Source organism: Crinia signifera, chromosome 5 (genome assembly GCF_055691185.1).
Source record: "Crinia signifera chromosome 5, ASM5569118v1, whole genome shotgun sequence".
Taxonomy (NCBI): Eukaryota; Metazoa; Chordata; class Amphibia; order Anura; family Myobatrachidae; genus Crinia; species Crinia signifera.
Window position 1 is genome coordinate 123,259,725 of NC_139221.1, and position 27,318 is coordinate 123,287,042.

General features: G+C 42.2%; 1 protein-coding gene across 1 annotated transcript; it reads left to right on the forward strand.

The window, feature by feature from the left end:
* Window positions 1-6,409: 6,409 nt before the first annotated feature.
* Window positions 6,410-20,747, forward strand: RBM22 (RNA binding motif protein 22). Its single transcript, XM_083187972.1, has 11 exons — window positions 6,410-6,594; window positions 8,000-8,053; window positions 8,722-8,751; window positions 10,829-10,961; window positions 11,517-11,617; window positions 12,406-12,578; window positions 15,716-15,916; window positions 16,608-16,772; window positions 17,504-17,592; window positions 19,620-19,742; window positions 20,381-20,747. Exons 1-11 carry the CDS (start codon window positions 6,541-6,543, stop codon window positions 20,506-20,508), a joined length of 1,251 nt encoding a protein of 416 aa, XP_083044098.1. The 5' UTR covers window positions 6,410-6,540; the 3' UTR covers window positions 20,509-20,747.
* Window positions 20,748-27,318: the final 6,571 nt, after the last annotated feature.

The window sequence follows — 27,318 nt, forward strand, 5'->3', positions numbered from 1 at the left end:
ACCAGGAGGGAGGTCCCAGAACGGGTGGTCGGGTCCAATGGCCGGGCACGGGACCGTGCATCGGATCCGACTGCATGTCAGGGAGAGACGATTTGGTCCAATTTAATGCATACCTCCCAACATGACCCTCTCCAGGAGGGACACATTGCTTCGCTCCTGTACTCCCCTCTTAATGCTGGATTGCCATCACCTGTGTTTAAGCACCTGTCTTATCAATTAACCTTTGCAACACAGGTGATGGTAATCCTGCATTAAGAGGAAAGTCCAGGAGCAGAGCATTGTGTCCCTCCTGGAGAGGGTCATGTTGGGAGGTATGTTAATGGGCCGATTGGTCGCAATCGGCTGAAATCGGACCAAATGGTACTTGTGAGTTATCCGGGCTGCCGATTTTTTCATCGCGCCCGAAAAATCGTGGGCATCGAGTCGGTCACGGCCATTATAAGGGGCCGCGACGCGACCGACGCGATGCCCACGATTTCCCATATACAGTAATGTTAAAAGACGCGATGGACCCGATTTCCCATAGACAGCAATGTTAAAATAAAATGACAATGTGAAATTGGCCAATATGGCCATTTCACATTTCAAAAATGTTTCATGGCCCCCCACCACCGTTAACGCCACCCTGCTATTGACGCCAACCCGAAGCATGGCAAGCGCAGCGAGCCCGCGAGGGGCGGCGGTACGCGTCCTCCGACCTTTTCATACCCCTACTATCCACGTCGGCGTGGAGTTGAGAATAGAATAGTGTTGCGAGCGCAGCGAGCCACCGAGCCCGAAGCGTGGCAAGCGCAGCGAGCCCCGCGAGGGGACGCGGACACCTGTGAAGCCCGCAAGGTGACGCGGATACCTGTGAAGGTATCCGCGTCCCCTCGCGGGGCTCGCCACGCTTCGGGCTCGCCACACTATTCTATTCTCAACTCCACGCCGACGTGGATAGTAGGGGTATGAAAAGGTCGGAGGACGCGTACCGCCGCCCCTCGCGGGCTCGCTGCGCTCGCCACGCTTCGGGTTGGCGTCAATAGCGGGGTGGCGTTGGGGGGCCATGAAACATTTTTTTTTAAAACATATCCAATGTGAAATGGCCATATTGGCCAATTTCACATTGTCATTTTATTTTAACATTGCTGTCTATGGGAAATCGGGTCCATCGCGTCTTTTAACATTACTGTCTATGGGAAATCGGGTCCATCGTGTCTTTTAACATTACTGTCTATGGGAAATCGCGGGCATCGCGTCGCGGCCCCTTATAACGGCCACGACCGACGCGATGCCCCCGGTTTGGGGCTAAATCGCGGGCATCGCGTCGGTCGGGTGTCCTTAAGTTAACTAAACTTAAGGACAAAATCGGCAGCCCGGATAATTCACAAGTACCGACCAAATCGCCTCAGTGTATGGGCACCTTAAGAAAGGTGTTTCACCACAGGTGATGGTAATCCTACATTACCAGGGAAGTCCAGGAACAGAGCATTTTCTCCGTGAAGGACAGGGTCAGGTAGGCAACCCTGCGAAATAGGGAAAAAAGGGGAAGCAGACAGGCATACTTTTTTTTGCTAAAGGTGTTGATTAGGTAACAGACTATGCGGACAATGGCACTGATATAAGGGACACTTGGAACAGGGCGAATTCATCCCCATTCCGTTGTTTGGGGGTCTGCACATGCACAAGTGCGTATTTGCGCATGCGCAGTACCTCGAAAATGAATGGCTTTGGTCAGTTACACACTTGCCGGACCGTTCGTTGCGGGGAGGGAGGGCCGGGGGGCAGTAATGGTGCTGGACCATGGGCATCCCCATGAAAATGCTGGGCGTTCCTCAGGTGCCAGATTAAGGGGAGGCCTCAGGGGGGTCAGTACCCCTGGGCCCCCTCTATCTAGGGGTCCCCTGTGGTTGGCATTTATTTTTATTACTTTTTTAGCTAAAGGTTTTGTGCATGGGAGTGGGGTAGTGCTGCAGCTTCACCTATGTGATAATGCCAATATGATAATGACTAATGGTGCTGAGCACCGGGAGCCAAGCCAAGGCACACTGACTGCACAGTAGTGCACTGCATTACTGGGAGTTGACTAAGTCCCATGAGATTTTGCACAAGAGGTCAGAGGCTGAGAGGCTTGTGCTAAGCTCTGCTTAGTGGAGCTCATCATATGCTTCTCAGGCCCATGGAAGACAGCAGCAGCAGTGGCCTCATCATGGTAGGGTTTTTAATCAGAGGTAGCGCTAGGCATGATGTCAGGGCTCCTACAGAGTAAGGGACAGAGGGACAGGCTTTTCATGTGGTATTTTTAATATATATATATATATATATATATATATATATATATATATATATATATATATATATATATATATATATAGATATATCCAAACCACAAGTGTTATATAGCGCCCTGTAAACTTATCAGGATATTTCCTGTCTTTCCTTTATAATACCAGATGGACCATAAACAATTTCAAAGTAGAAAACATTTATTTAAAACATTTAAAACAGAAACCTCATAACATCTTATGGAAGGTTTTTCTAATACAGGTGAATTCTTTGGTTTATGGATCACAATGGTAGTCAATGGTTACCCAACGCGTTTCGTCTCTTTATGAGACTTCATCAGGGGTGAAAATAGTATTGTAGTGGCTCTACAAAAAGTAGAACATAATTTTAAAATTCTAAAATAGCATAACATAACATAGGAAAGACAAGTACAAGTATATACAGTTGTACATAATAATCGAAATCAAATTGGAAAGGGGGGAAAAAGGAGGAGAACAGCGGAAGACAAAGGATATAAATAATTTTGACAAAAATATATATTTTGACAGACTGTGTTTAGTCGGGTTGGGATCATTTGGTCTATTGCATTATGGTCGAAAGTCATTAGGTCGAATCCATTAGTTCGACATGCTAAAAGGTCGACATGACTCTAGGTCGACATGGGAAAAGGTCGACATGATTCTAGGTCGAAAGGTCATTAGTTCGACATTGTCTATGTCGACATTCACAAGGTCGACATGGGGTTTTTCACAGTTTTTTTACCTGAATGTCAACACAGTCAACATGGACACAGTTTAAAGTGCACTGCATCCCCTCGCATCGCTCGCTATGCGTCGGGCACGGTGCCTCGCTACGCTCGGCACACTATTTTATTCTCCCACCACGCCCTAGTGGATGGTAGGGCATGAAATACCGCCTGTCGGCACATGTTGGCTCAAAAAAACAGTGAAAAACTCCATGTCGACCTTGTGAATGTCGACATAGACCATGTCGAACTAATGACCTTGTCGAACTAATGACCTTTCGAACTAGAATCATGTCGACCTTTTCCCATGTCGACCTAGAGTCATGTCGACCTTTTAGCATGTCGACCTAATGGATTCGACCTAATGACTGTCGACCATAATGCAGTAGACCAAATGACCGCATCCCGTTTAGTCCTATCATAAAGGAATAAGTGGGGAACAAGAAAAACTCTGCACCCAAAGTTGATAATTGGTGTGAAAAAACACCACTCTTTAGCATGTAATTAGATTAAATATGATGGTACTGTACCTTCTTAGATCTTTAATCAACAGTATTGTAAATTTGCAGTGGTAAGCGGTCCGGTTATAGACTCAAACAGTTTACTAGAAGTGGATATAAATACAGATGTAATTTCAAGGGTTTACCTATAGTACCCGATAATGTTTAATTGATAAATATTAATTGTCTAAGGTACTATACCTTATTAAGTCCTTTAATAACAATAAATTTGTTGATTGGTAGTATAGGTTCAAGCTTTTGGCTGGAATAGATATAGGTATATTTATAATCTTATAGGTCTAATTAAAGGATGTTAATTGATAATAGAGTAATACTTAATAATTACCTGTAGTGGATGTAAACCCGAATATCTTTAATTAGAACAAGATCTTTGGGCAATGGGCGGTGCCCGTAATGGGATTTGTAGAACTTCTTTTAGATTAATTCGGGTATTTGAGTACCTAATAATGCGTTATAGAAACATATGAATATTTAAATTTTTTTAAAATTTTTTACAATGTAGCTGACCATTTAATTAAATTAGGTGTAACTTTATACATACCGTTAAATGAGATAAATTGTTCTGACCATATAAAAAGCTTTTTAAGTATATAATCAATTGGAGTGTGGTCCCCTTATATTATAATCCGGGATATACTGTGAAATATGAATTAAATTTTAATTAATGTGATTATAAAGGTGGTGGGCATTATATAAATATAGTGATCATTAATAATCTATCATACCTCCAAATTCCAAAATGCGATCTCCTTGAAGAACACAGGAGTATGGATGTGGTCTATAAAGGAATAAAGACCTGCCCGATACATAAATTAATTAATTAAGTGCTTCCATAGAAGTGTTAAATGATACTAAAGTGAGTGACAATATATTACCTTTCTGGCTCCTAGAGGTGTGTGCTCTCCTGTGTCCAAACACCAAGTGAACTATCAACTGCCCCAGCAAGGGTATATATAGGGAGTGACTGGTGACATCACTTCCTGTTGAATGAATTAGTGCTTTTTAATTTTATTTAATAATAAAATAATATAGTGGTGTTGGTTTTAGTAATATGTATTAATTTTAAGATCAACTACTAATTTTAATTTAAAAAAAAAAAAATTTGGAATTAATTTGAAATTTTATATGTTAATTAATCATTGAATAATATTAATTTATGGTGCATTACCTATACCTAAGTGATTTAAGGCTTATCGCCTTATATGCGGGGTTATATTCCCAATAGTTTTACCTTAAAAATCCTAATTGTATGGTTTGCGTTCCACCTGTCCGATGGTGGAACGCACAGCCATTACTATGAATTTTGCATAGTGTAGCGTCGTGGTGCTGAAAGCACCGTCTCTAAAGCGCGGTGCAAATATAAGTAATTACCTTGCGCTCCACCTCATAGTAGGTGGAACGCTCTGTCAGTTTAAAGCGGGTAAGGTAATCGCTTAAACGAAGCGATAACTTTTTGCGTTCCACCTTATTACAGGTGGAACGCACCGCCATTTTAAAGCGGAATAGGATGCTGTGTGCATCGTTTAAACGGAAGTGATCGCTTAAACGTAGCGGTAACCTTTTGCGTTCCACCTTATTACAGGTAGAACGCACCACCATTTAAAAGCGGAAGATGAATATATATATAAATTAATCCTGCCCCTGCAGTTACAGATTGACCAAGTTTATACTGCCTTTACCCTGTGTCATACTTTATCCCCCGTCATTCATCACTGCTGCCCCATGCGATCCTATCACAGGGATGTATCATCTCTGACGCGCAGGGACAGGGCTCTGGCAATGTGCTGAGCCGGGGGTCTGCACATGTGCAGTTAGCACTGACCCTGCTGACCTCACTGCCCCCGCAGCAGCGCAGTGTGTATCCCATAAGCTACATTGGGCTGCCGCCATCTCAGAATGGAGGTAGCCCAGGGATGTGATGTTGATACATCGAGCAGCTTCGCATCTCCTATAGTTTACGGCCGGCGGTGGTGCAGGAGGGATCGCAGTAGGGCTCAGGTAGGTACTGGTTTGTGGCTAACCCCCCCAAAACAAGTGTTTAGCTGCAAAGGCCCATACACACTTGGTGTTTTGAGTGGCTTTCAGCTCAAAGCACCCAGTGTGTATGACCCAGCTATGAGCGGTGATGCGCGTTCTTGCATCATCACAAGGAAAGCCGTTCATCTACTGGTATTACCAGCAGATGAGCGGCTTTGTGGATGGCTTTCCATGCGCTGTGCTATGGAAAGCCATCCGTCCCCCACTGACAGTTCAGGGGGGAAAGCTGCTCTGTGTGTATGCACTGAGCGGCTTTCCCCCCATCAATGATAGCGATCATCGCTGTCCATACACCATACCTACCAACATGACCCTCTCCAGGAGGGACACAATGCTCCATACCTCTCAACTGTCCCGCTTATCGCGCACAACGTCTATTCCTGCAGTCGGAGGGGCTGGTGGCATAGCCAGTATAGCCGCGAGTATAGACGAAAGCCCTTTCCTGTTAGGCCATGCCCCAAAATTTCAGGCGTGCAACCGCGCACTGCCCCTCTTTCAGGGGCACAGAAGTTGGGAGGTATGATGCTCTGTACCTGGACTTTTCTCTTAATTTATGACTGCTATCACCTGTTTTGAACAGGTTAAGTAATAATAATGGTGTCTGAACACAGGTGATGGCAATCATGAATAAAAAGGAAAGTCCAGACACAGAGCAATGTTTCCCAGTCCTGGAGAGGGTCATATTGGGAGGTATGCCTATACGCTGGGCAAAATTGCCAAGTGTGTATGGACCTTTAGTCCTTTTGGGATAATTACTGTTTTATATCTATGTAGTGCGAGCTGGGGGCCGCTAGGAGGCGCTGCTTTAGACTTGGCGTGCTAGAACTTGCAAGCCCTTATTCCTGCAGCAATTGTAGCGCGTTGCGCAGGCGTCATGTTTCCACCGGCGACGCAGGCGTAGTAGCAGGCAGGCGTGTTTTCGGGAACCAGGCCCAGGCACCGAGAGTCTGCTGGGAGCAAGGCTCCTGTAGAATGGCGACTTCGCTTGGATCTAATACGTACAACCGGCAGAACTGGGAGGACGCGGTGAGTAACGGCGAAGGTGTGGTGATTTGTGCAACTGTTTACGGGGTCTGCAGCCTCCCACCACCCCGTATGGCCGAAGCCCGGTGTGTGACGAGCAGCCTGGGTAGGCCACAGCAGGTCTCCTGGTGCTATGTGCTCATGTATGAGTGCCTATGTGTGGCTATACAGGTGCTTGTAAATGTGCCTTTAGCAGCACATGTGCTAGTGCCTGTGCATGGATGCCCATGTATTTGGATGAGTTGGTTACATCTTCCTGAGAGACCTAGCATATTGTCCCTGTAGCATAGTCTATACTAATACTTCTTGAAGATTTAAGGGCTCTTGGCCATATGTACGGTTGACCTGCCAGCTGCTTGTACCTTGGCTGTAGGTACTGAGTGGGCAAATGCTCACCCAGTTGTGTAGTCAGGAAAGAGCCATCGACCAGCAGTTGGTTTGTATGCTTATCAAATTGACCGCTGTGTCTGCAGATCCATCTGCATATTGTGTACCCAGCTTTGCCTTTAGATAGCCATAGTCTAGTCGTATTAGTCTACAAATAAAATATAACTGTGCAGAGATACTTAGACCTTAAACCCCATACACACTAAAGGGGCCGCGTCCGATATGTTGAACAATGTTGTGCGCAACTACCAATAATGCATGTACACACTGAACTATATTGGCAAATTATACCATACTTCCAGATATATGGGGGTATCCTATTATTCCCATTAAAACATCGGGACATTATTATTCCCATTACATTTAACCATTTTTATCAGGCCACCCGAGACCTGAAAACTCTCAGGTTCAGTGTAACTTGTGTGTTTTCGCAAAGCCGTCGTCCCGCTTTATAAAATTGGACACAACTCTTGTGCAGTAGAATTGTGAAAATCACGGATGCCAGATAGTGGCCTGATGGTTGGAATTCTGGTCAGTAAATAGACTGTTTAAATGTCTGACAGTCAGGATCGCACTGATGGGCTATTTTCCCTCATAGGGGTCCATGACCCCTATAGACGGATAGTAAAACCTGTAGTGAGCCTGCAAGGTGCTTCATTGCGCTCATCACCGGGATTCTGACCCTCGGAATCCAGACTGTCGGGCTACCACACCCAAAAGCACAGGGTAGAGTGAACCAAATGCAGTCTTTCTCTGGCTGCCAATTTTTATATTGGTTCCTTTTTTATGCAAATGTCTTGAAATGAACAAAGTGAAATTGCGAATTTGAATATGAGCATCTTAAATTATGGAACGCAGTACAGTTTTATGGAGCTGTTACTTTGAATGCTGCATTATAAGGTAGTTCAGTTTACTTTTCCTGGAGTCTGCAATCTCTTTTTTTTTTTTTTTTATGTGGTTTTGTGAAGTGGTAAGATATTTCCGTGTATTGATCATGCTCTCTCTATACAATGTTTTTCAGGACTTCCCAATTTTGTGTCAGACATGCCTGGGAGAAAATCCATATATTCGGATGGTAAGCTTAATACAAATATTTACCTTTGTAATGCTAACCATAAGAGCAGTGAACGTGGCAATTTTGTTGATGTCTTTAGTATTAAAGCTTGTACTGAACAGCACCATGACAATTCTATTTTTATTATGCAATTATATTCTCATTAGGCATTTAGATTGTAATGACCCACATGATGTTTTATTTTTGGGGGGTCTGTGGGGTTAGATTTGATAATTTACCGACACTACTTGTACATGCGCAAATATTTTGCCATTTGGGGGAACTGTTTACGTAAAAAAAAAGCATTTTCTTTAACTACATGTATGCCTGGCAAATAGCCCTGAAAGCTTGCACTCCCTTTCTAAGCAGGTTATTTGTTCAGGATTTCTGTCTGTGGGATAATACTGTCCTGGCTAAATAGATTAACTCAAAACATGGCCTATTGGTGGTACTTGTGGACAGGAGTTGGGAATCCCCGCTCCAAAAGATTTGGTACTTTGCCTTGGACTGACCTAAAGGAAGCTATTGGAGATGTGTTTGAGAAAAAAATATTACAAATTGCTGAGCCATTTCTGATTTTAGACTGTTACTTTGATCTTTGTATTTTAGCTCTTTCACATTTTGTGCACATTGGGTTTGTTTTGTCCTAAGACTACTGTACGAGTAAACAAATGTGTGTTTTCTTTCAGACCAAAGAAAAATATGGAAAGGAATGCAAGGTAAAATGAAAAGTTACTAATGGTTTTCTGTAACACTTAGCAGAGAAATAATTTTTTTAACGGCCATAGATACCATAAACTTTGCTATTTAATTATATCTCCATTGTACATTCCAAACATATCCTCTGATATGGGGACCTTCTGGGCGATAAGAAAGCCTGCTTTTCCTTATTCTGTAGGAATTTTTTTTATTCCAGAATTGGACCTCTAATGGGGCATACACACAGTGCAAGATGACCTTCTGTTATGGACTATAAACTATATAGTAGGTATTCCACCGTTTGTGTACAGCTTGCAAAGCTGATTTATGCCCCCGTGGGGTCTTTATCACAAGAAAAAAATAGACTGTGCAAGCAACACAATTTTGAATAGAAAGTGTACAATCTATAGTGCAGTATTGTCAAAATTGTACATAGCTAAAATCATATATAAGGGGTTATTCAGACTTGATTGCTGTTGTGGGATTTTACGAGGCGATCGATTATGGAATTCTGGCGTTTTCTGGGAGTGTCAGGAATAATGCAGGCGTTTTCATTGAGGGTGTGCGATGTCTGCTCTGGCCTCCTTCAGCCTGTCTGTCACAGTTGTGGAAGGGTCAGAGTTACAGACTTGGACAGACTGAGGAAATCCTTTGATGGTGCGTGAGTTGCGAATTGATTTGCAGAACAGCTATAGATTTGCACGCCGTTCACAAACTTGGACGGGATTTCACTCTGTTGGGGCGGTGGCTAACTGAACGCAGACCACTGCAATTGTGCACAGTAGCAGTCAGATCTGAATAAAGCTCATAGTTCTGTGTAGAGTCAAAACTGGTGCTTCTGGCCTCCGGGAGTTTAAGGGACAGCACATAGTCAAAATCGCACTGTGTGTATGCACCTTAAGACATCATTTTGTCTTTCGGTGGCAGCTTCACAATTTTCATTTTCTTTCCTTTTACCCACAAGGTAAAGCCCGAGTGTCAGTTATCTTTTGGATTCCTGGGCTTTTCCACCAAGGGTTGCAAGTCCCAGGGTAAACAGCCCTGGCCTAATAGACGCCTGTCCACCAAGCCAGCTGACAGGCCTGTCACAGGGAAGGCCAGCTTCTGCTTTTCTTTGACACCTGGGTATGCTCTGAACTTCTGGAAAAGTCTTCCAGCCTATTGTGTTTTTTTTTTTTTTTTTTTTAATGTGACTTCCAGAGGATCCAGAAAATGCAAAAGCACTGAAGTTCATTTACTCTCTATTTGCCTCCCAGGGCAATTATTCCAACCCCCTGCCTTAGAGACACATGGGTTTCTATGCCAACCTCTTCTTAGTTCGGAAGTTGAAAAGATCATTTTGTCCTTTTCTCAATCAACACCCTCAACAGGTACCTGTGTGTCCAAAAGTTCTTCCTGGAGTCTCTGAGGTCGATCATTCTAGTGCTGGAGGCAGCAAGCCTTTCTGTCCTCCCTGTACTTGCAAGCTTCCTACTTGCATGTTTATCTGGCTCAGAGATCAACTCTTCCTCTGCATTGCATTGTGCAATGATCATTCGGGATCCTCGGCTTATGACTGCCATGACCCGAGGATCCAATTCTTCTCCTTATACTACTTCTCCTTAAGTTGCAACTGGGCTACCTCCTGAAGGGGGTTTCTCAATGACACATCAATCAAGAGAATGAGGTTCCAGCCTTTCAAGCACCGGATGCTGCAAAGGAGGTTATCTATTTAGATATGATATTGGGCCCTCTGGTTTTATGTGGGCAAAACTCAGGGAATCGATAAATTTGAGTCCCTTTTTGTCCTCCTGCTTTCACAAATGGGGCTGGCCAGCTACTAAGCAAGCCATAGTCCGTTGACTCTGTGACCTTTAGCAGCGTACTGGCCAACCCCTGCCGTGGTGGCAGCTCTTTCCGCCCAGTCAGGTGGAACCTCTTGGACGACCAGCCCTCTGCTCATTTTTCTCAAAATGTATTTTTTCTCTCCAGAAAACAGCAATAGTAATTGTATTGAGTAATTTTTGAAGATATTGTGTCTAGCCTTTAAGTAATATAAATAAAAACCTGTGTAATAGTTGCCTCAAACGTTAGCTCAGTATTATTCTTGTCTTCCAGATATGCGCACGCCCATTTACAGTATTTCGCTGGTGCCCAGGGGTGCGCATGCGCTTTAAGAAGACAGAGGTGTGCCAAACATGTAGCAAGTTGAAAAACGTCTGTCAGACTTGTCTCCTAGACTTGGAGTATGGTTAGTAATATTTTTTTGCAAGGTTATATTGCATTTACGCAATTTTTTTGTTTTCGCTAGTTTAAATGAAATAAAGTATTTTATATACATTGTAGCTATGTTCTTTATAAACGAGCTAAAATAATTTGGCATAAGGCAGTGGTTCCTAAATGCTGAGGTGCTGTGAGGCTCTTGCCGGGGTGCCTCAGGTTGCTGGTCCAGGACCAAATCAACTTATTAATAGTGTAAGTAAGTGGGGATAATGCTAGTGGCTGTAAATTTTAAAATGCGGACTATCAGAAGCACAATTGTCCACCAGCATAACTGACCCTAATGGTGACAGGTAGGCACAATTTACTTAATGTAATGTCTTTTCAAATCTATATCATTATTAAACGTTAATCCTAGGGCTTGTCATGACAAAAAATTGCTGATACTCTATGGTGCCCTGATTCATAAAAGGTTGGGAACTACTGGCATAAAGATTTTTTTCATTTTATTTTGTGGAAAGCTGCTCTTGCCACGCTAATGTAAAGATCTGTATACGATAATACAGTTTTTTTTTTTATAATGTAGGTCTTCCCATTCAAGTGCGAGACACAGGGGTTTCCTTGAAGGATGAAATGCCTAGATCTGATGTCAATAAAGAGTACTACACTCAGAATATGGAACGAGAGGTAAGGTGTAGGACGCCAGTGTAAAGGTTATGCAAATAGCAGTTGGAAAAAGGAAGGAATTTATATTAAATACTCTTCCACACTCAGATGGGGAGTTAACAAAGCTTTGAGAGTAACAATCAGGTTCTTACTCATTTTTCAAACACAGGGCCAGATTCTCTAAGCTTCAAAAGTGATAAAATGGAGAGTGATAAACAGCCAGCCAATCAGCTCCAGGCTGACATTTTTCAAACAGTCTGTGACATGGCAGGAAGGAGCTGATTGGCTGGCTGTTTATCACTCTCCATTTCATCACTTTTGAAACTTAGAGAATCTGGCCCACAGCCTGTAACATGACAGAATCTGCCTGCTTATGGGGCTTACACACCGGGGCAATTTCAAGGCACTTCCTAAGCGATCTCTTAGAAATTGCCTCTACATCGCTCCATGTGTTGGGGCGTTAGCAAAGGCGATGTGCAGCCCAGTGTGTCGCTATCAGAGCAGGGCCAGTGTTCTCACCGGAGAACACTGGCCCTGACAGATTGCTCAGCACACATCGTTGGCACACCACTGTGTGTTGAGTTATCCTGAGCGATCTACATTGCTCAGGTCTCTCAACAACATCTCACTGTGTATGCCACTTTAGTCTTATCTCTCTCCACTTTGAGATATTTACCCATTAGTATTTGAACTGCATTTTACAATTACCAGAAGTTACATTGCTCCATATGTAAAAATAAATAAAAGGTATTGATTTGTATTTCCTACAAACTAATTTGGATGGATATTCATTTTCTTTTTTTCTTCAGATTTCAAACACTGATGGATCTAGGCCAGTTGGAGCTCTGGGAAAAGCTACGTCCAGTAGTGATATGCTTTTAAAACTTGCCCGTACCACTCCTTATTACAAACGTAACCGTCCCCACATCTGTTCTTTTTGGGTGAAAGGAGAGTGTAAAAGAGGAGAAGAATGTCCATACAGGTGAAAAACGATAACATTCCCCTTTTCTATTTTTTTTTTTTTTTTTTTTTTTAAAGGCTCAATCATGAAAATGGTTGAAGACCAAAGCGGCCATCCTTTTATGGGCTTATAACTGCTCACAGTGCTAAAACCAGCTGAAATGTTTTAGCTTAGCAGGCAACAATACTGTAATACCCCTTTCACATCGCACTTTTAAAACGGTATATTGCCGTTTTTTTTTCCATTTTAACCCCTTCCTGACAGAGCTAGTTTTTGCGTTCCTGACAGAGCCATTTTTTTCAAATCTGACATGTCTCACTTAAGTGGGGATAACTTTTTTTTTGCTTTTACTTATCCCAGTGATTTTGAGATTGTTTTTTCGTGACACATTGTACTTCAAATTAGTGGTAAATTTGGGTCGATACAGTCTGTGTTTTTTTGTGAAAAATACCAAAATGTCGTGAAAAAATGGAAAATTTAGCGATTTGCAAAATGTTAAATTTTCTGCTTGTGAGACAAATAATCATACCACTCAAAATAGTTAATAACTAACATAGACCATATGTCTACTTTATGTTGCCATCATTATTTCAACTTCCTTTTAATTTTTTTGGACACTAGGAGGCTTCAAATATGAATAGCAAATTCTCAAATTTTCAAGAAAATTTCAAACACTGATTTTTTTAGGGACCAGTTCAGTTCTGATGTGACTTTGAGGGACTTGTATGTGAGACACCCCCATAAATGATGCCATTTCAAAAACTGCACCCCTCACAGTATTCAAAACAGCATTTTGGAAGTTTGTTAACCCTTTAGGTGTTTCACAGGAATTAAAACAAAGTGTAGGTGAAATTTCAAAATTTCATTTTTTTTGCAGATTTGCAAATTTAATACATTTTTCTAAGGAACACAGTACATTTTACTAGAGAAATGTGACTAAAAATTGATTCCCCCAATTCTTTGGTTTTCATAAATATCCTATATGTGGCCCTAGTGTGCACGGTGACCAAACCACAGGCTTCATAATAGAAGGAGCACCTACTTGATTTTGGAGCCTCCTTTTTATGAGATTATTTTTTAGGAACCATGTAGGTTTCTAGGCACCATAAGATGCTAAAAGTTAGGTACCCCCCCACAAGTGACCCCATTTTGCAAACTACACCCTTCAGGGAATTCATCTAGGGGTATAGTGTACATTTCAAACCCCCAGGGGTTTCACCAATTGTGGTACAACTGGGCAGTGAAAATGAAAAAAATAAATTTTTCATTTTCACAGCTCAGTTGTATCAAAATTGGTGAAACCCCGGGGGGTTTGAAATGTACACTATACCCCTTGATGAATTCCCTGAAGGGTGTAGTTTGCAAAATGGGGTCACTTGTGGGGGGGTTCCACTGTATGGGTGTTTCGGGGGTCATTCAACCAGAATCTGTGCTGCAAAATCCAAAAATCACTCCTTCCCTTCTGAGTCCTGCCATGCACCCAACTGGTATTTTTTGGTCACACATGAGGCATTGCCGTACTCGGGAGAAATTGGGGCACAGATTTTGGGGTGCTTTGTCTCCTTCATTCCTTGTGAAAATGAAAAATTTTGAGCCAGATCTGCATTTTTGTGTAAAAAAATGTAATTTTTTACACAAAAATGCAGTTCTGGCTCAAAATTTTTTATTTTCACAAGGAATGAAGGAGACAAAGCACCCCAAAATCTGTGCCCCAATTTCTCCCGAGTACGGCAATGCCTCACGTGTGACCAAAAAATACCAGTTGGGTGCATGGCAGGACTCAGAAGGGAAGGAGTGATTTTTGGTGGCGGAATGAATGGTGGGTGCTATGTCGCATTAGCAAGACCCCCGAAGCACCAATACAGTGGAACCCCCCCACAAGTGACCCCATTTTAGTCACCAGCTTTGGGAGGGGGGCTGGCGCTGCGGCTGGCGGGGGGGTGGGAGGGGTGCTGGCGCTGCGGCAGCCGGGTGGGTGGGAGGGAGGGGGGCTGCCGGGTGGGAGGGGGGGGGGGGGGGGCTGGCGATCGGTGGGGTATACACACACACACACACACACACACACACACACACACACACACACACACACACACACACACACACACACACATATATATGTGTGTATATATGTGTATATATATATATATATATATATTTATATATATATACATATATATACACACACATATATATATATATATATATATGTGTGTGTATATATATATATATATATATATATATATATATACATATATTTTCAGTGCATATATTTTATTTTACAACTTTTTCAGCAGCTTGATGCTGCTGCTGCGGGGGGGAGGGGGGAGGAGGGCAGCGCTGCGTGCGCTCCAGACGCTCCGGGGGAGCCGTGGGAGCCGCTGCTGCTGCCGGGTGAGTGCCCGGCGGGTGCGAGGGGTGGGCTGCACATCGGTGGTGATCGGTGCTGTACCTGACAGCACCGATCACCACCGATCCCTGTGTTACCGAGCGGCTTAGCCGCCGGTAACACAGGAAACGCTGTGAATGGCTGTTCAGATTTGAACAGCCAATCACAGCGATCGCCGACCGGGGGGGGCACCCCTGCCCCCCCTGGGCGGCGAGGGGGGATGTCTGCTGTCAGGGACAGCAGACATCACCTAACTGTCACTGCGTCTCTAGACGCAGTGACAGTTAGAAGTCATGACGTACATTTATGCCATGTGTCGGGAAGTACCTCCCGGCCATGACGTAAATGTACGTCAAATGTCGGGAAGGGGTTAAAACATTTAAGGCTGCAATGTGAAAGTGCCAGAGTTGATTTACCGGTTAAAGTTAACTGGTATTTCAACACGGTTAAAAAGCAGAGTCCTACACGTTTTAAAGCCCTTTTTTTGGCAGTTTGAACAGCTCTATTTCAATGGCTTTAAACGTGTCCCTTGGGGGTTAAACGGGTTGAATGTTTGAATGGTATTAAATGATTTTTAAAACGGTTTTCACCTGCAATGTGAAAGGTCTCAAGGCTCTGTCCCGTTTTAAAGTCCCATTTAAGAATACCGTGTCATTACCCATTTCTGCAATGTGAAAGCAGTATAACTGATACGGATCCATGGCCCAAATTTATGAGTCACTCTAACAAATTGTATACTAGTGTCCCTAACCTAATCTTTACATTTTCCTAGACACGAAAAGCCCACCGATCCAGATGACCCACTTGCTGATCAGAATATCAAAGATCGTTATTATGGTATCAATGATCCTGTTGCAGACAAACTGTTGAAACGGGCCTCTACGATGCCTCGCCTGGATCCCCCAGAAGACAAGACTATTACTACCTTATATGTTGGAGGATTGGGTGATACCATCAACGAGTCAGAGCTAAGGTATGGCATTGTTGTTTGTTGGGTACTTATGTACTAACTGGGCTGCCGATTTTGAAATCGGGTCCATCGCATCCGACCATATCGCATGCGATGCGATGGACCCGATTTTTCCATAGGATTCAATGTTAAAATGGACTGAGTCCATTTTAACATGGAATTCAATGGGAAAAGGGGTCCTTTTCATACCCCTACTATCCAAGTGGGCATGGAGTTGGATATAAACCTGTGGCGAGCGGACACAAAATACCGTCCCCGCTTCGCTCGCCACGCTTCGGGCTCGGTGGCTCTCTACGCTCGCCACAGGTTTATATCCAACTCCATGCCCACTTGGATAGTAGGGGTATGAAAAGGACCCCTTTTTCCCATTGAATTCCATGTTAAAATGGACTCAGTCCATTTTAACATTGAATCCTATGGAAAAATCGGGGCATCGCATGCGATGTGGTTGTATGCGATGCGACATCGCATCTGATTTGTATGCCTTAAGTTAAGGCATACAATCAAAATCGGCAGCCCAGATAATACATAAGTACCGTTTTTTGTTTTGTTAGTGCTGCTTTTCAGTTATTCGTGTGATTTCAAGTCCAAACTACGTTCTATACTCCATTGTATACTTGGTGACATGCTCCATTTGCTTTGTAAATATGTACCTGAGCACCCTTCTCCTCTTTTATTTTTTTAATACCTACAGGAGTCACTTTTATCAGTTTGGTGAGATCCGAACAATCACTGTAGTTCAGAGACAGCAGTGCGCCTTTATTCAGTTTGCCACAAGACAATCAGCGGAGACGGCAGCAGAGAAATCCTTTAATAAGCTCATTGTTAACGGACGGCGGCTTAATGTCAAGTGGGGAAGGTGAGCGATCAAGGAATTGAAACAAATTTAAATGTGTTCGTAATGTAAGTTTCTGAGCATGTTATTACAAGTTATTCGCAGAATACTATTTCCGATTTTATGCAATTCATAGTAAGAGAGCATGAATGTGGGGCACAGTAGCTAAAAATCTACACTTAATTGATTTAATATTGAATTTTCCAAAAAAAAAATTTGACAAACATGTACACACCTAAGTATAGACACAATTATTATGATGGAAGTCGTGTATATCCTGGTTTATGTATAAGGAAGCTATGACTGAAGCATTGGGAGCAACAAAATGTTAAGGTGTAAATTCCACCACTGTGATTGGTTTAACATGCCAGTAAGTGCTGTTGAGTGTGTAGCTCAGGGGTGGCCAAAAGGGTCCTCGAGATCTACCAACGGTCCACGTTTTCCAGGATACCTAACTGGTGCACAGCTGTAGTCATTACTAACTGTCACATTTTAAAACATCTGCATTCATTCCTACTATAGATGCACAGGTTGCCTGGATAACATGCACCGTTGGTAAATCTTGAGGACCGGTTTGGTCACCCCCAGTGTAGCATATATTATGTACTACTCACTTTTGCTCACGCTGTCAGCAGAAGTTACTTATAAGCTGCTTCAGTTACCTCCTGTTGCCTATTTTGGTGGTTAATTAATGTTTATTGCTGCCTTTTTACTAATTACTATTCTGATGCCAAATTATTTTATTTTTGTTCCAGGTCTCAGGCAGCCCGAGGGAAGGAAAGGGAGCGAGAAGGCATTGTTGAGTCTGGATTGAAACTTGAACCTGTTCCGGGTCTACCAGGAGGTATGTCTATATTTAAAAACACACAATTCTTTTATATTTGTTATCTTGCTAATTCATGTGACAAATTATCAATGGCTTCTGCTGGGCATTATGTGTTACCATCCAGTATTATTACTAGATGCATGGTGCAGTAGTCATTACGCCCAGGCATGTTTCCAACCTATCCCCATTAGTAAATACTTTGTATTGACAGGCACATCCAGGGCAGGATGTATCCAAGCAACCAGGCTTCCTTTCGGCAACACCATCTGTAGATGGCATTCAGGGACAAGCTCCAGAAAGTTTCGCTTTCTGGTGCTTAATACATATGGGAATTTCGGTCAAACATCCAAAATCTGCAGTTCTAGGACATTAGACTGCATTTCCCTACTTTTATTAGCTCCTTCATTCCTGTCCACAAATAGGTCACTGGGCACTTAGAGGTTTATTTACAAAGATGGGAATTAATTGCAGATGGGATGTTGCCCATAGCAAGCAAACAGATTCTACTTCTTTATTTAGCACCTTCCAAAAGATAATAGAATCTGATTGATTGCCCAAAGCAACATCCAATCTTCAATAGAACTCCCATTTTTTTGTAAAAACAAACAAACTTTTGACGCTTGACACACACACTTAAAGATGTATCTGTCTGGTGGTAACACAAATCTGGTAATGTATTGGGGCAAGTAACAATCAACCATTTGCTCTTGGATGCTCAAAAATGGACAAAAAAAATAAAAAAATTGCTAAATCAAACAGATAAAACCAATCTGTTTGAACAACCAAAGTCGCTTCCAGAGTTTAGAAGCAAACCATTGTCATTTGCAACTATACATTTCCAGATTTTTGTTTCCATCAAGGAGATTGGACAGTTTATCTATAACCTACATACACATCAAAAGATTTATCTTTTTAACTAGTTGGCTGGTTGGAATGAAAATGTGGTAATGTATGTCAGTCTACTATTTGCTTCAAAACAGTGGAAAATGGCCAAAAATTATTGTTTGACAGTATCCAGATGATGGGTTGGCAATGTCTAGGTCAATAGATCGACACCAAAAGGTCGACATGGTAAAATTATTTTTTTATATATACTTTTCCAACTAAAGCCCACCTGGATGGTAAAGTGACTGAAGCCACAAACCATGCAGGGGGGTGTAGTATATTCTTCGGGGGTATATTTATGACTCTGGGTTTTTAAACGCTTTAGTGGTGTGCATGCCCCAAAATTTTCCAGGCTAAGCTGTGCTGTCACAGAAAATATCCGGGCATACCACAATACAGTATATACATGTGCGCCAGTGCTGCCTCGCGCACTATGTGCCTACTTACTGTACATCACACACACACACCCCCCCTTCCCCCGTCACTTGTCCTTCCAAGCGGCCACTCAGGAAAGTTTGGGGCCGCTGCTGCTGCTTCTAGCTGCAGCGCACGACCTGCAGAAGATGGTGGCTGCAGTTGAGTGGTAGGTTTTCTTGGGGCAGGACAAACCTACCTGCCCTGGTAGTTTTGTCCTGCCCCATGAAAACCCACCACTCAAGGTGTTAAAAGTAAATGTTTCCCAAAGAAACCAATCAGATTAAATTTGTTTATTTAGCACATTCTAGCTAGAATGTGGTTGCTATGGGCAACATCTCCACTTGTAAAAATAAATATACCCAGTTATGTCCTGCCAAGTTTCCTGACCATCACTGCAATCCATCAGTTTTACCGATCTGGAATGTAATATATGGGAGCAAATGTCAGTTTCCAAATACTGGAAAATAAACAAAAACTTATATGGTATATAAGGTCAATTCCAAAAGGTCAACTGAAACAAGGTTGACACCTAAAAAGGTCAACATGGGTTCTTCACGTTTTTTTTTTTTTTTTATTGGAGATTTAATTGTGTGTTCTCTGTAGTTGTTGAGGGAGAAACCATGTATGAATGGTTCCTTATCTCCTTGCTCATCGGATTTTTACCATTGTTTCCTGGTAACGTGCTTTTAGAAGTGCTAATTGGGTGGAGACCGTAAATATTAAATGGTGTGTTTTCTTTGCAGCTTTGCCACCTCCCCCCACAGAAGAGGAATCTACAGCAAACTATTTTAATCTTCCTCCAAGTGGATCATCTGCATTGGTTAATATAGCACTGCCTCCTCCTGGGCTAACTGGACCACCTCCAGGTAAGTTTAACTCCTCCATTATTTTACAGTCCAATAATAGTTGCATAGGCAAAGGTTTTTTGTTTTTGTTTAAATTCTTAAATAAGACCCTGCATTAAAAGGGAAAAAAATTATCCAGGATAAACGCATTGACACAGAATATAGACCAGCTAAAGAGCTTAACATTATTTTTTTTGTTTAATAAGGAGAACTAGGAATGCTTTGTAATATCTCTACAGTAATTGTAGGCTTTAAGTTGTAAGCCACATACTATATACATTTTTCTTTTAATCTGAAAACCTAATTTTTATTTTGTTTTTTAAAATGTAAGAAAACTTCAAGTATTGGGTGCAAGAAATATAATACTGAATTTTTTGGGGGGATGGGTGCATTACTTACAATAATGGGTGCAGCTGTATTATTTTGTCTAATATTCAAAAATATATAGTTTACTCAGCAAATGGCTAACCTATGCCTGGTCACTTTTGGGTTTTGGTTTAATTCAGCAAATGTCTTGACAAACCGCTTTCATTTACCTGTAAGATATAATGTAACTTTGAAAACTCCATGTGTTTTGAAGTGCAATACAGTTTTTTTTTTTATTATTTTAAACCAATAATGTACACGTAAGTAAATTAACATAACTGACTCTGTTGCAGGATTTGGCCCACACATGTTCCCACCTATGGCACCACCACCATTTCTTCGTGCTCCTGGTCATATCCACTACCCTTCTCAAGATCCCCAACGGATGGGAGCACATGCAGGAAAACCTAGCAGTGCTTAACACTTATCCAATTTCACTTTGGTGGAAGTTCTCTGACTGTATATAACTGTTATAAACTTCCACATTGGATGTCCATTTTTAAAAAAATGTTTGTCTTGACAAGGACGAGAAAAGGAGACTGTAAAGAAAATCAAGAATTGGAGAAATCTTACTAAAGCTTGTTTGTCTTCTTCCCAATCCTATCCTTTTTTTTGTTTTTTTAAAGCACCGATTAAACTATTGATGATATTTGTACATTATCGCTTAAGATATATCTCATCAATCTTAGAGGACCTACTTTCAACTAAAACCTATTTTAAATGTTTGGCAATAGGCCAGTTTAACAATTTCGTTGGTGACGAACGTGTTGTGTAATTTTTTTTTTTTTTTTTTTTTTTTATTCCTAGCTTGCTAATATGTTTTTATAACATTCCCAATAATGTTTGTTCTGGAGAAAGTCAGATAAGTGTGCATGTGTTTGGAATGGAATATTTAATTTGTTTGCAATGCAGTAGTTGTACAGATCTTAATACAAAATTTGGAAAGTTCAACTATCTTCAGTTTTACACAACATATAAAAAAAAAAAATAGTATATTGATTGTCTTCATTAAATGTATTAAGCGCCGTTCTTCCCTATACAGGTATATATTTGACCTGGCCCATGTAATACAATGAAAAAATGTCACAAAGGAAGAACACGTAGGGTTTTGGGGCACACATGATTAAATAGTGAAAAGATGAGAAATGAGTGAAAATGTATTTTGTCCCTTTGTGACATGTTTTCAGACTGTGAGCTGAACCTTTCTTTGGGAGCATTACCAACCTAGTAACTTCTTAGACTTGCTCTATTTATTCGGTCCTATGTTGGTTTTGTAAATGAATATATAGCAAACATTGTTTTCTTGCCTGTGACAATTCACCCCACTATTATCAATACCATGTAATACAGGGGACCTCATACTATTTTGCTCTGGGACCCCATCAGATGCTAAAATAATGACAGGACCCCAGCAAGTTACTGCAGAAGGCCATCATATCACATGTGTAATCAGCAGACAGCACATACATGCCAGTATTGGGTAGCAACAAAATGATGGGAGGAGTCTGAAGTAACCGACCATTAAACAGAATTTTCAGACTCCTTGAATCACTGATTGAGATTAGAAAAGTCATCAGCCTGATGGTCAGCAACATAGTCGCGACCCCATGCTGAGAAGGTCGGGACCCACTTCGGGGTCAGGACCCACAGTTTGAGAACCCCCGATGTAATACAATGGCAGAAACATAGGGGCTAGTGTGTGTGTGCGCAAAACAATTGCTGTAGATATAGGGTAGTATTCAATGCCGGGGGCGAGCGGTGACAGTGAGCAGGGCTGCCTGCTCGCTGTTACCGCTCGCCCCATCAGTATTCAACTGCCCCCTCCCCACATACGCTGATTCCCCCTATGCTCCATTTTGAGAGCGAGGGGGAATTGGCATATGTGGCTACAGAAGCAGCTAGACCAGCGGCTAAATGCAGTGGGTTCCCTGCATTAGCCGTGGGTCTCGCTGTTTGGGGGAATCAAGGATCTCTCCGGAACATAGGGTAAGCAGCCGGCGAGGGGGTTAAACAGGGAGGAACACTGGTTTTCTGCAATCTCCGCCGTTTAACACCCTCACTGGCCGCTCACCCTGGTATTGAGTACTACCCATATAATGACACAATCCATAAATGTACAAACAATTTAATAGACTTCAATTTTAAAACAAAAATGTGAATAACAGAATATATGGATAAAAGTAAATGGTATTCACATGCCTGACATTGTCAATAGAAATTGTTTTACAGCTATTCCACTTTTCTTGGAAAGGCTATCAGCAAGATTGTGAAGTGTTTCTAGGGAAAATTATGCACATTCATTTTTGTCAACCAGCTGATTAGCTGGTTGTTAATCACTTTACCCATTATCACCTTTTGGAGCTTAGTGTATTTGGCTTTATGTCTTTATAATCCTTGCTTTGTGCATTGGGGCCCAGTCATGTAGGAATAGAAAAGGTTTGAATATGTTGCCCTAAAAGTGGTAATGCTGAAACATTAAGATTGCCTTTCACTGGATATCAGGGGCCTAGCTCTAAAAAACAGCCTCATGCCATTATCCCTCCTCCACCAAACTTTAAGGCCGCCATACACTATGCGATTTGGCCCCGATTTCACCCGATCCAGATGGATTGGGCAGTGAAATCGGACCAAATCGCAGGTTTTGACACCCGGTCCGACCCGATGCGCGGTCCCCTGCGCATCGGGTCAGAGTCGGGATGTCGGACCGGCTGCACATAAGATAAATCTTATGTGCAGCCGTGGAGACTCTGAGGACGCCGGCGAGGGAGGGGGGCGGCAGGGGGAGCCGGAGCAGGGAGCTGTCATGCTCCATCCAGGTAGGGGGGGGACACACGCCGCTAGTAGTGCGGACGCTGCGGGGGACACAGGCGGCAGTGAATGGCCCATACAATGAATGGGCAGCCTGTGATTGGCTGAGTGCTCTCTCAGCCTGTCAGCAATTGGCTGAGAGAGCGCTCAGCCAATCACAGGCTGCCCATTCATTGTATGGGCTTTTTTTTTTTTTTTCAGTACTGACAGCTCCCGGCTCTATGTTACTGCCGCCTGTTTCCCCCGCAGCGTCCACACTACTAGCAGCGTGCGCCCGTCCCCCCAGCCACCTTGCAGCATCCCCCGCCCGCCACCTTGATGTCCCCGGCCCCCCTGCTCGCTCCACATTGCAGCTCCCCGGGAGTTGCAAATGATACATCGCATGCGATGTATCATTTGCAAAACTTGGCACATCAAGTGCCAAATCGTGTGTCCCCCTCCCGGGGAGCTGCAGGGGGAAATCAGGTCCGGCTTGTCCTTAGGACAAGTCGGACTAATGTATGGGGGCCTTTACAGTTGGCCTAATGAAGTCAGGCAGGTAATGTTCTCCTGGCATCTGCCAAACATAGACTTGCCCATCTGACTGCCAAACAGAGAATCATGATAAGTAATTCCAGAGTGCCATTGTTTAGGTGCTTTACACTACTCCATCCGATGCTTGGTATCTGATTTTGTGATATAATGTTTGCATGCTGCTGTGGAAGCCTATTACATTAAGCTCCCACTGCATGTTTTTTTGCTTACATTAATAACCTTTAGAATTGTGGAACTCTTCAGCTATGGAATCAGCAGAGCCCAGGTGAATTATACACACCATGGGCCTTAGCAGAAAACCAAGTAAAATGGTTTAATTCACTGCTATGTGGCTGACTTGCTGGTGTTCCCAAATGCTTCTAATATCTAATAATAACTTACAGTTGACCATGCAATATCCTGCAGGGATGAAATATCAAGTATTTACAAATGTGGTATCCTATCAACGTAACATGCTTCAAGTCAATGAGCTTTTCAGTAAAACCCATTTTGTATCACAAATGTTAGCAAATGGAGACTGCATGGCTAGGTGTTTGATTTTATACACCTGTGGAAATGGGTCTGATCTGAAATACCTGAATTCAATAATTTACAGGTGTGGGCAAATTTGTATATAGTATAGTGTAAAGCCCCCATACACACGGGGTAATTTCAAGCTATTTCTAAGCGATTTGACTAGATTGCTTAGAAATAAAGCACACATTGCCCTCTGTGTGCACCCCATAGCGACTGTGGTCCTGCGTGTCGCTATCGACTGTGGATTGTGACTGCATGTATGTTTAGGATGAGCACAAGAAGCTTGTATCGCCCACTATGGACTATTTTCAGGAGAGATGTAAGGAGCTCAGACAGCCTGCTGCCTACTCTATGCTTGGTCAAGCCATGCCACCCTTCTCCTCTGTATTTTAAGAACAAGATACCTGTCATAGTACTCAATAAATAGATTAACTTTTAGAAAAAGTAATGAAATTCCAAACAAAAAAACCTGACATCTAAAAATTCACAAAACTACGGATTTTTTTTCCACTCAAACTCCCTAAAGCATTGAAATTACAATCAGTAAGGCTTATGCCTTAATGGAAGTGTTTCTTGTGCAATACAGATACGGTATGGCATCACACCCTGTGGTTAACTGCAAATTCAGAGATTACTGTCACACACAATTCTGTATTCACAGAATTGTGTGCATATTGGAATACACACATGCAGTCTATGCACCTGTAACATGACACTATAACAACTACTGTTTTGCCTCAGTACCAGATTTTTATTCAGTTGGATGAAAGTTGGTGTACTGTATGGCCAGCATAATGCCTAGAACTCTATAGCTAAGGGTTTGAAATTGTTCTTATAAACCCCTTGCAGTACCTGTTTTCAAGATAACAACAGAAATCATTAGGACTGCATGTTGATATATTCTAGTCCAGTGGTTCCCAAACTTTTTTGAATCACAACGTCCTTGCTACTGTTTGTCCACATATGTTATGATTAGCAGCCACAAGTGCTGGGTTTGCTTGTATCATTGATAATAAATAATTTGAATTGATCCTGGGTCACCAACCCAGGGCACCCCTGCTAGTGCTCTGAAGCACCCCAGGGTGCTACAACACAGAGTTTGGGAACCATTGTTCAAGTCCATGAACACACCTGTGCTCCTGCTAGGTGATCTGGAAAGAATGCACTGTTAGGTTCCCATGATGACTGAGTTTGAGAAACACTAAAGGCTCTAATACACTATTTCAAAACAGGTTTGTATCCTAGGATACACATGGGGGTTAATCCTTACACCAGCGCTTGATCACAAAATTATACCATACATCCCTTATGCTGTGTACACACGGGGGCGATAGGGGCTATAATCGCTGGGAATATGGTCGCAGGCGACCATATTCCCAGTGATGGAAGTGTGCCCCGGCGTGCGCGCTCCCGTTTTCTGCCCCATTGTAATCGCTGGTCGCAGGAGCTTGCTCCTGCGACCAGCTAATTACCTCTGCGGCTCCCCCAGCAGAGGTTCCTTTTCATCAGCGACCATCTCTGGTCGCTGATGAAAAGGAGACACTGAGCAATATATTGCTAGCAATATATCTCCCCCCCCCCCCCCCCCCCCGTGTGTACGCACCTTTAGGATCAATGGGCGACTCCTCTTCTCCAACAATGATAGCTTAAACGGGTACACTCCTAGTCCAGGCTCTCATTCATTTCCCATGAAGTCACTCGCTCTCATACATGAATACGTGAGCCTAAGAAAAAAGGGAGAGATGTACTGTATAGTGTAATGCCGTTTAATAAAACACAATTACAAATAGCACAAATAGGATCCCATGGAAGAGAAAGGGTGGATAATACCGGGTATGATTTAGAACCAGGCAAGCTCTCAAGCAAGCATGGGTGGAAGTAGATGGTAAACTCGGGAACGTCCCACTGTAGGCACTGGTTAAAAGTTCCACTCTTCTCTAGGTCACAAAGCAGCCACCCCAACGCGTTTCAGACACTCCTTTGTCCTTTTTCAAGGAGAATGCATAACGCATATCCCGCCTAATAGAGGGCAAATTCATCATTGGATATCCAATCACTGGGTCCCGGTTACGGCTTTTGGCGGTAATCAGTCCTGTCGGAAGAAGCACATATTGCCCCAATTCCGTCTGGGACCGTCTATCTTCCTCCCATAGTTTCTATAGATGGATACCACACTTCATTCATCCATAATGCCCCACTTCCGGCACATGATATCCCGTGCTTCTGTATGTATATCAATGGTTAGTCCACATTATTTACATACATCCAAATATGTAAACTTAAGCGGTGGATGCCCATATCAAAAGCGGGGGATAACTAAAACATACAAAAATACCATAATAAAATTATTATCAGATAAATACATACAAAGGATAAATACAATAAAAATACCAATAAAATTCTAAAAATGTCATAAAAACCATTTAACATCAAAATCGTCATTTAATCCCTTACCCGTAAGAGTATCAAAATTGTAAATCATGAAAATTTCTTCTTTAGCTAAACAGGTGTTGGTATCTTTGTTTCTAAAACCACTATGAGCAATTTTAATACCAAAAAAACGCAGGATATGGGAACTTGAGCAGTTGTGGATTTTATAATGTTGGGATAAGGAATGTGATTCTAAACCTTTTTTTAATATTGTTGAGAAATTAAGAGTGGTGAAGGATGGGGTGTCTCACTTTTTCGCCACGCCTAAGGAGGCGGCAACATGGCTCGATCACATTGCCCCTGGTCACCGGCAATTGGCACCTGATTGACTTATATTAAATGTAATATTATAACTTAGTGTTATATTATTAAAACCAGGACCAGATTGTACAACATCTAATATAATTGAAAGAGTTAATCTAATAGATATTATATGTATAAATGAGTTGGTGAAATAGTATTTACACAAATTTGTGAAAAATCACTTTGTTAGGCTGTAGTAACATGTCAAGGGAAGCACCATTGCATTGGTGGTTCTTAAAGTTTATTGTCCCTGTAGTTTATTATTTTCTTTGGGGTAATGTTAGGGATTGGTTTTCTGGGGATCCAAGTATGCCTGAGTTGGGTAGGGTATACAGGGTGGGGGGATGGTATGGAAATTTTATCTTTAGTAATTAATTCTTCTTTTGATCAAATTTTATTTCCTTTTTTTTTTTTTTACATGTGTATGTATGTATGTATATATATGTATATATATATATATATATGTGTATATATATATATGTATACGTTATTTTTTCTTACCCCATTACCTTCCTTCAGCGATTCCAATCGAAACTCATGTCTCCTTCCCATTATGATATATTATTATTCAATATTATTATAAATAATATGATAATATTTTATACCTTAATTAAATGGTACAGTTTTTAACCTGGAATGT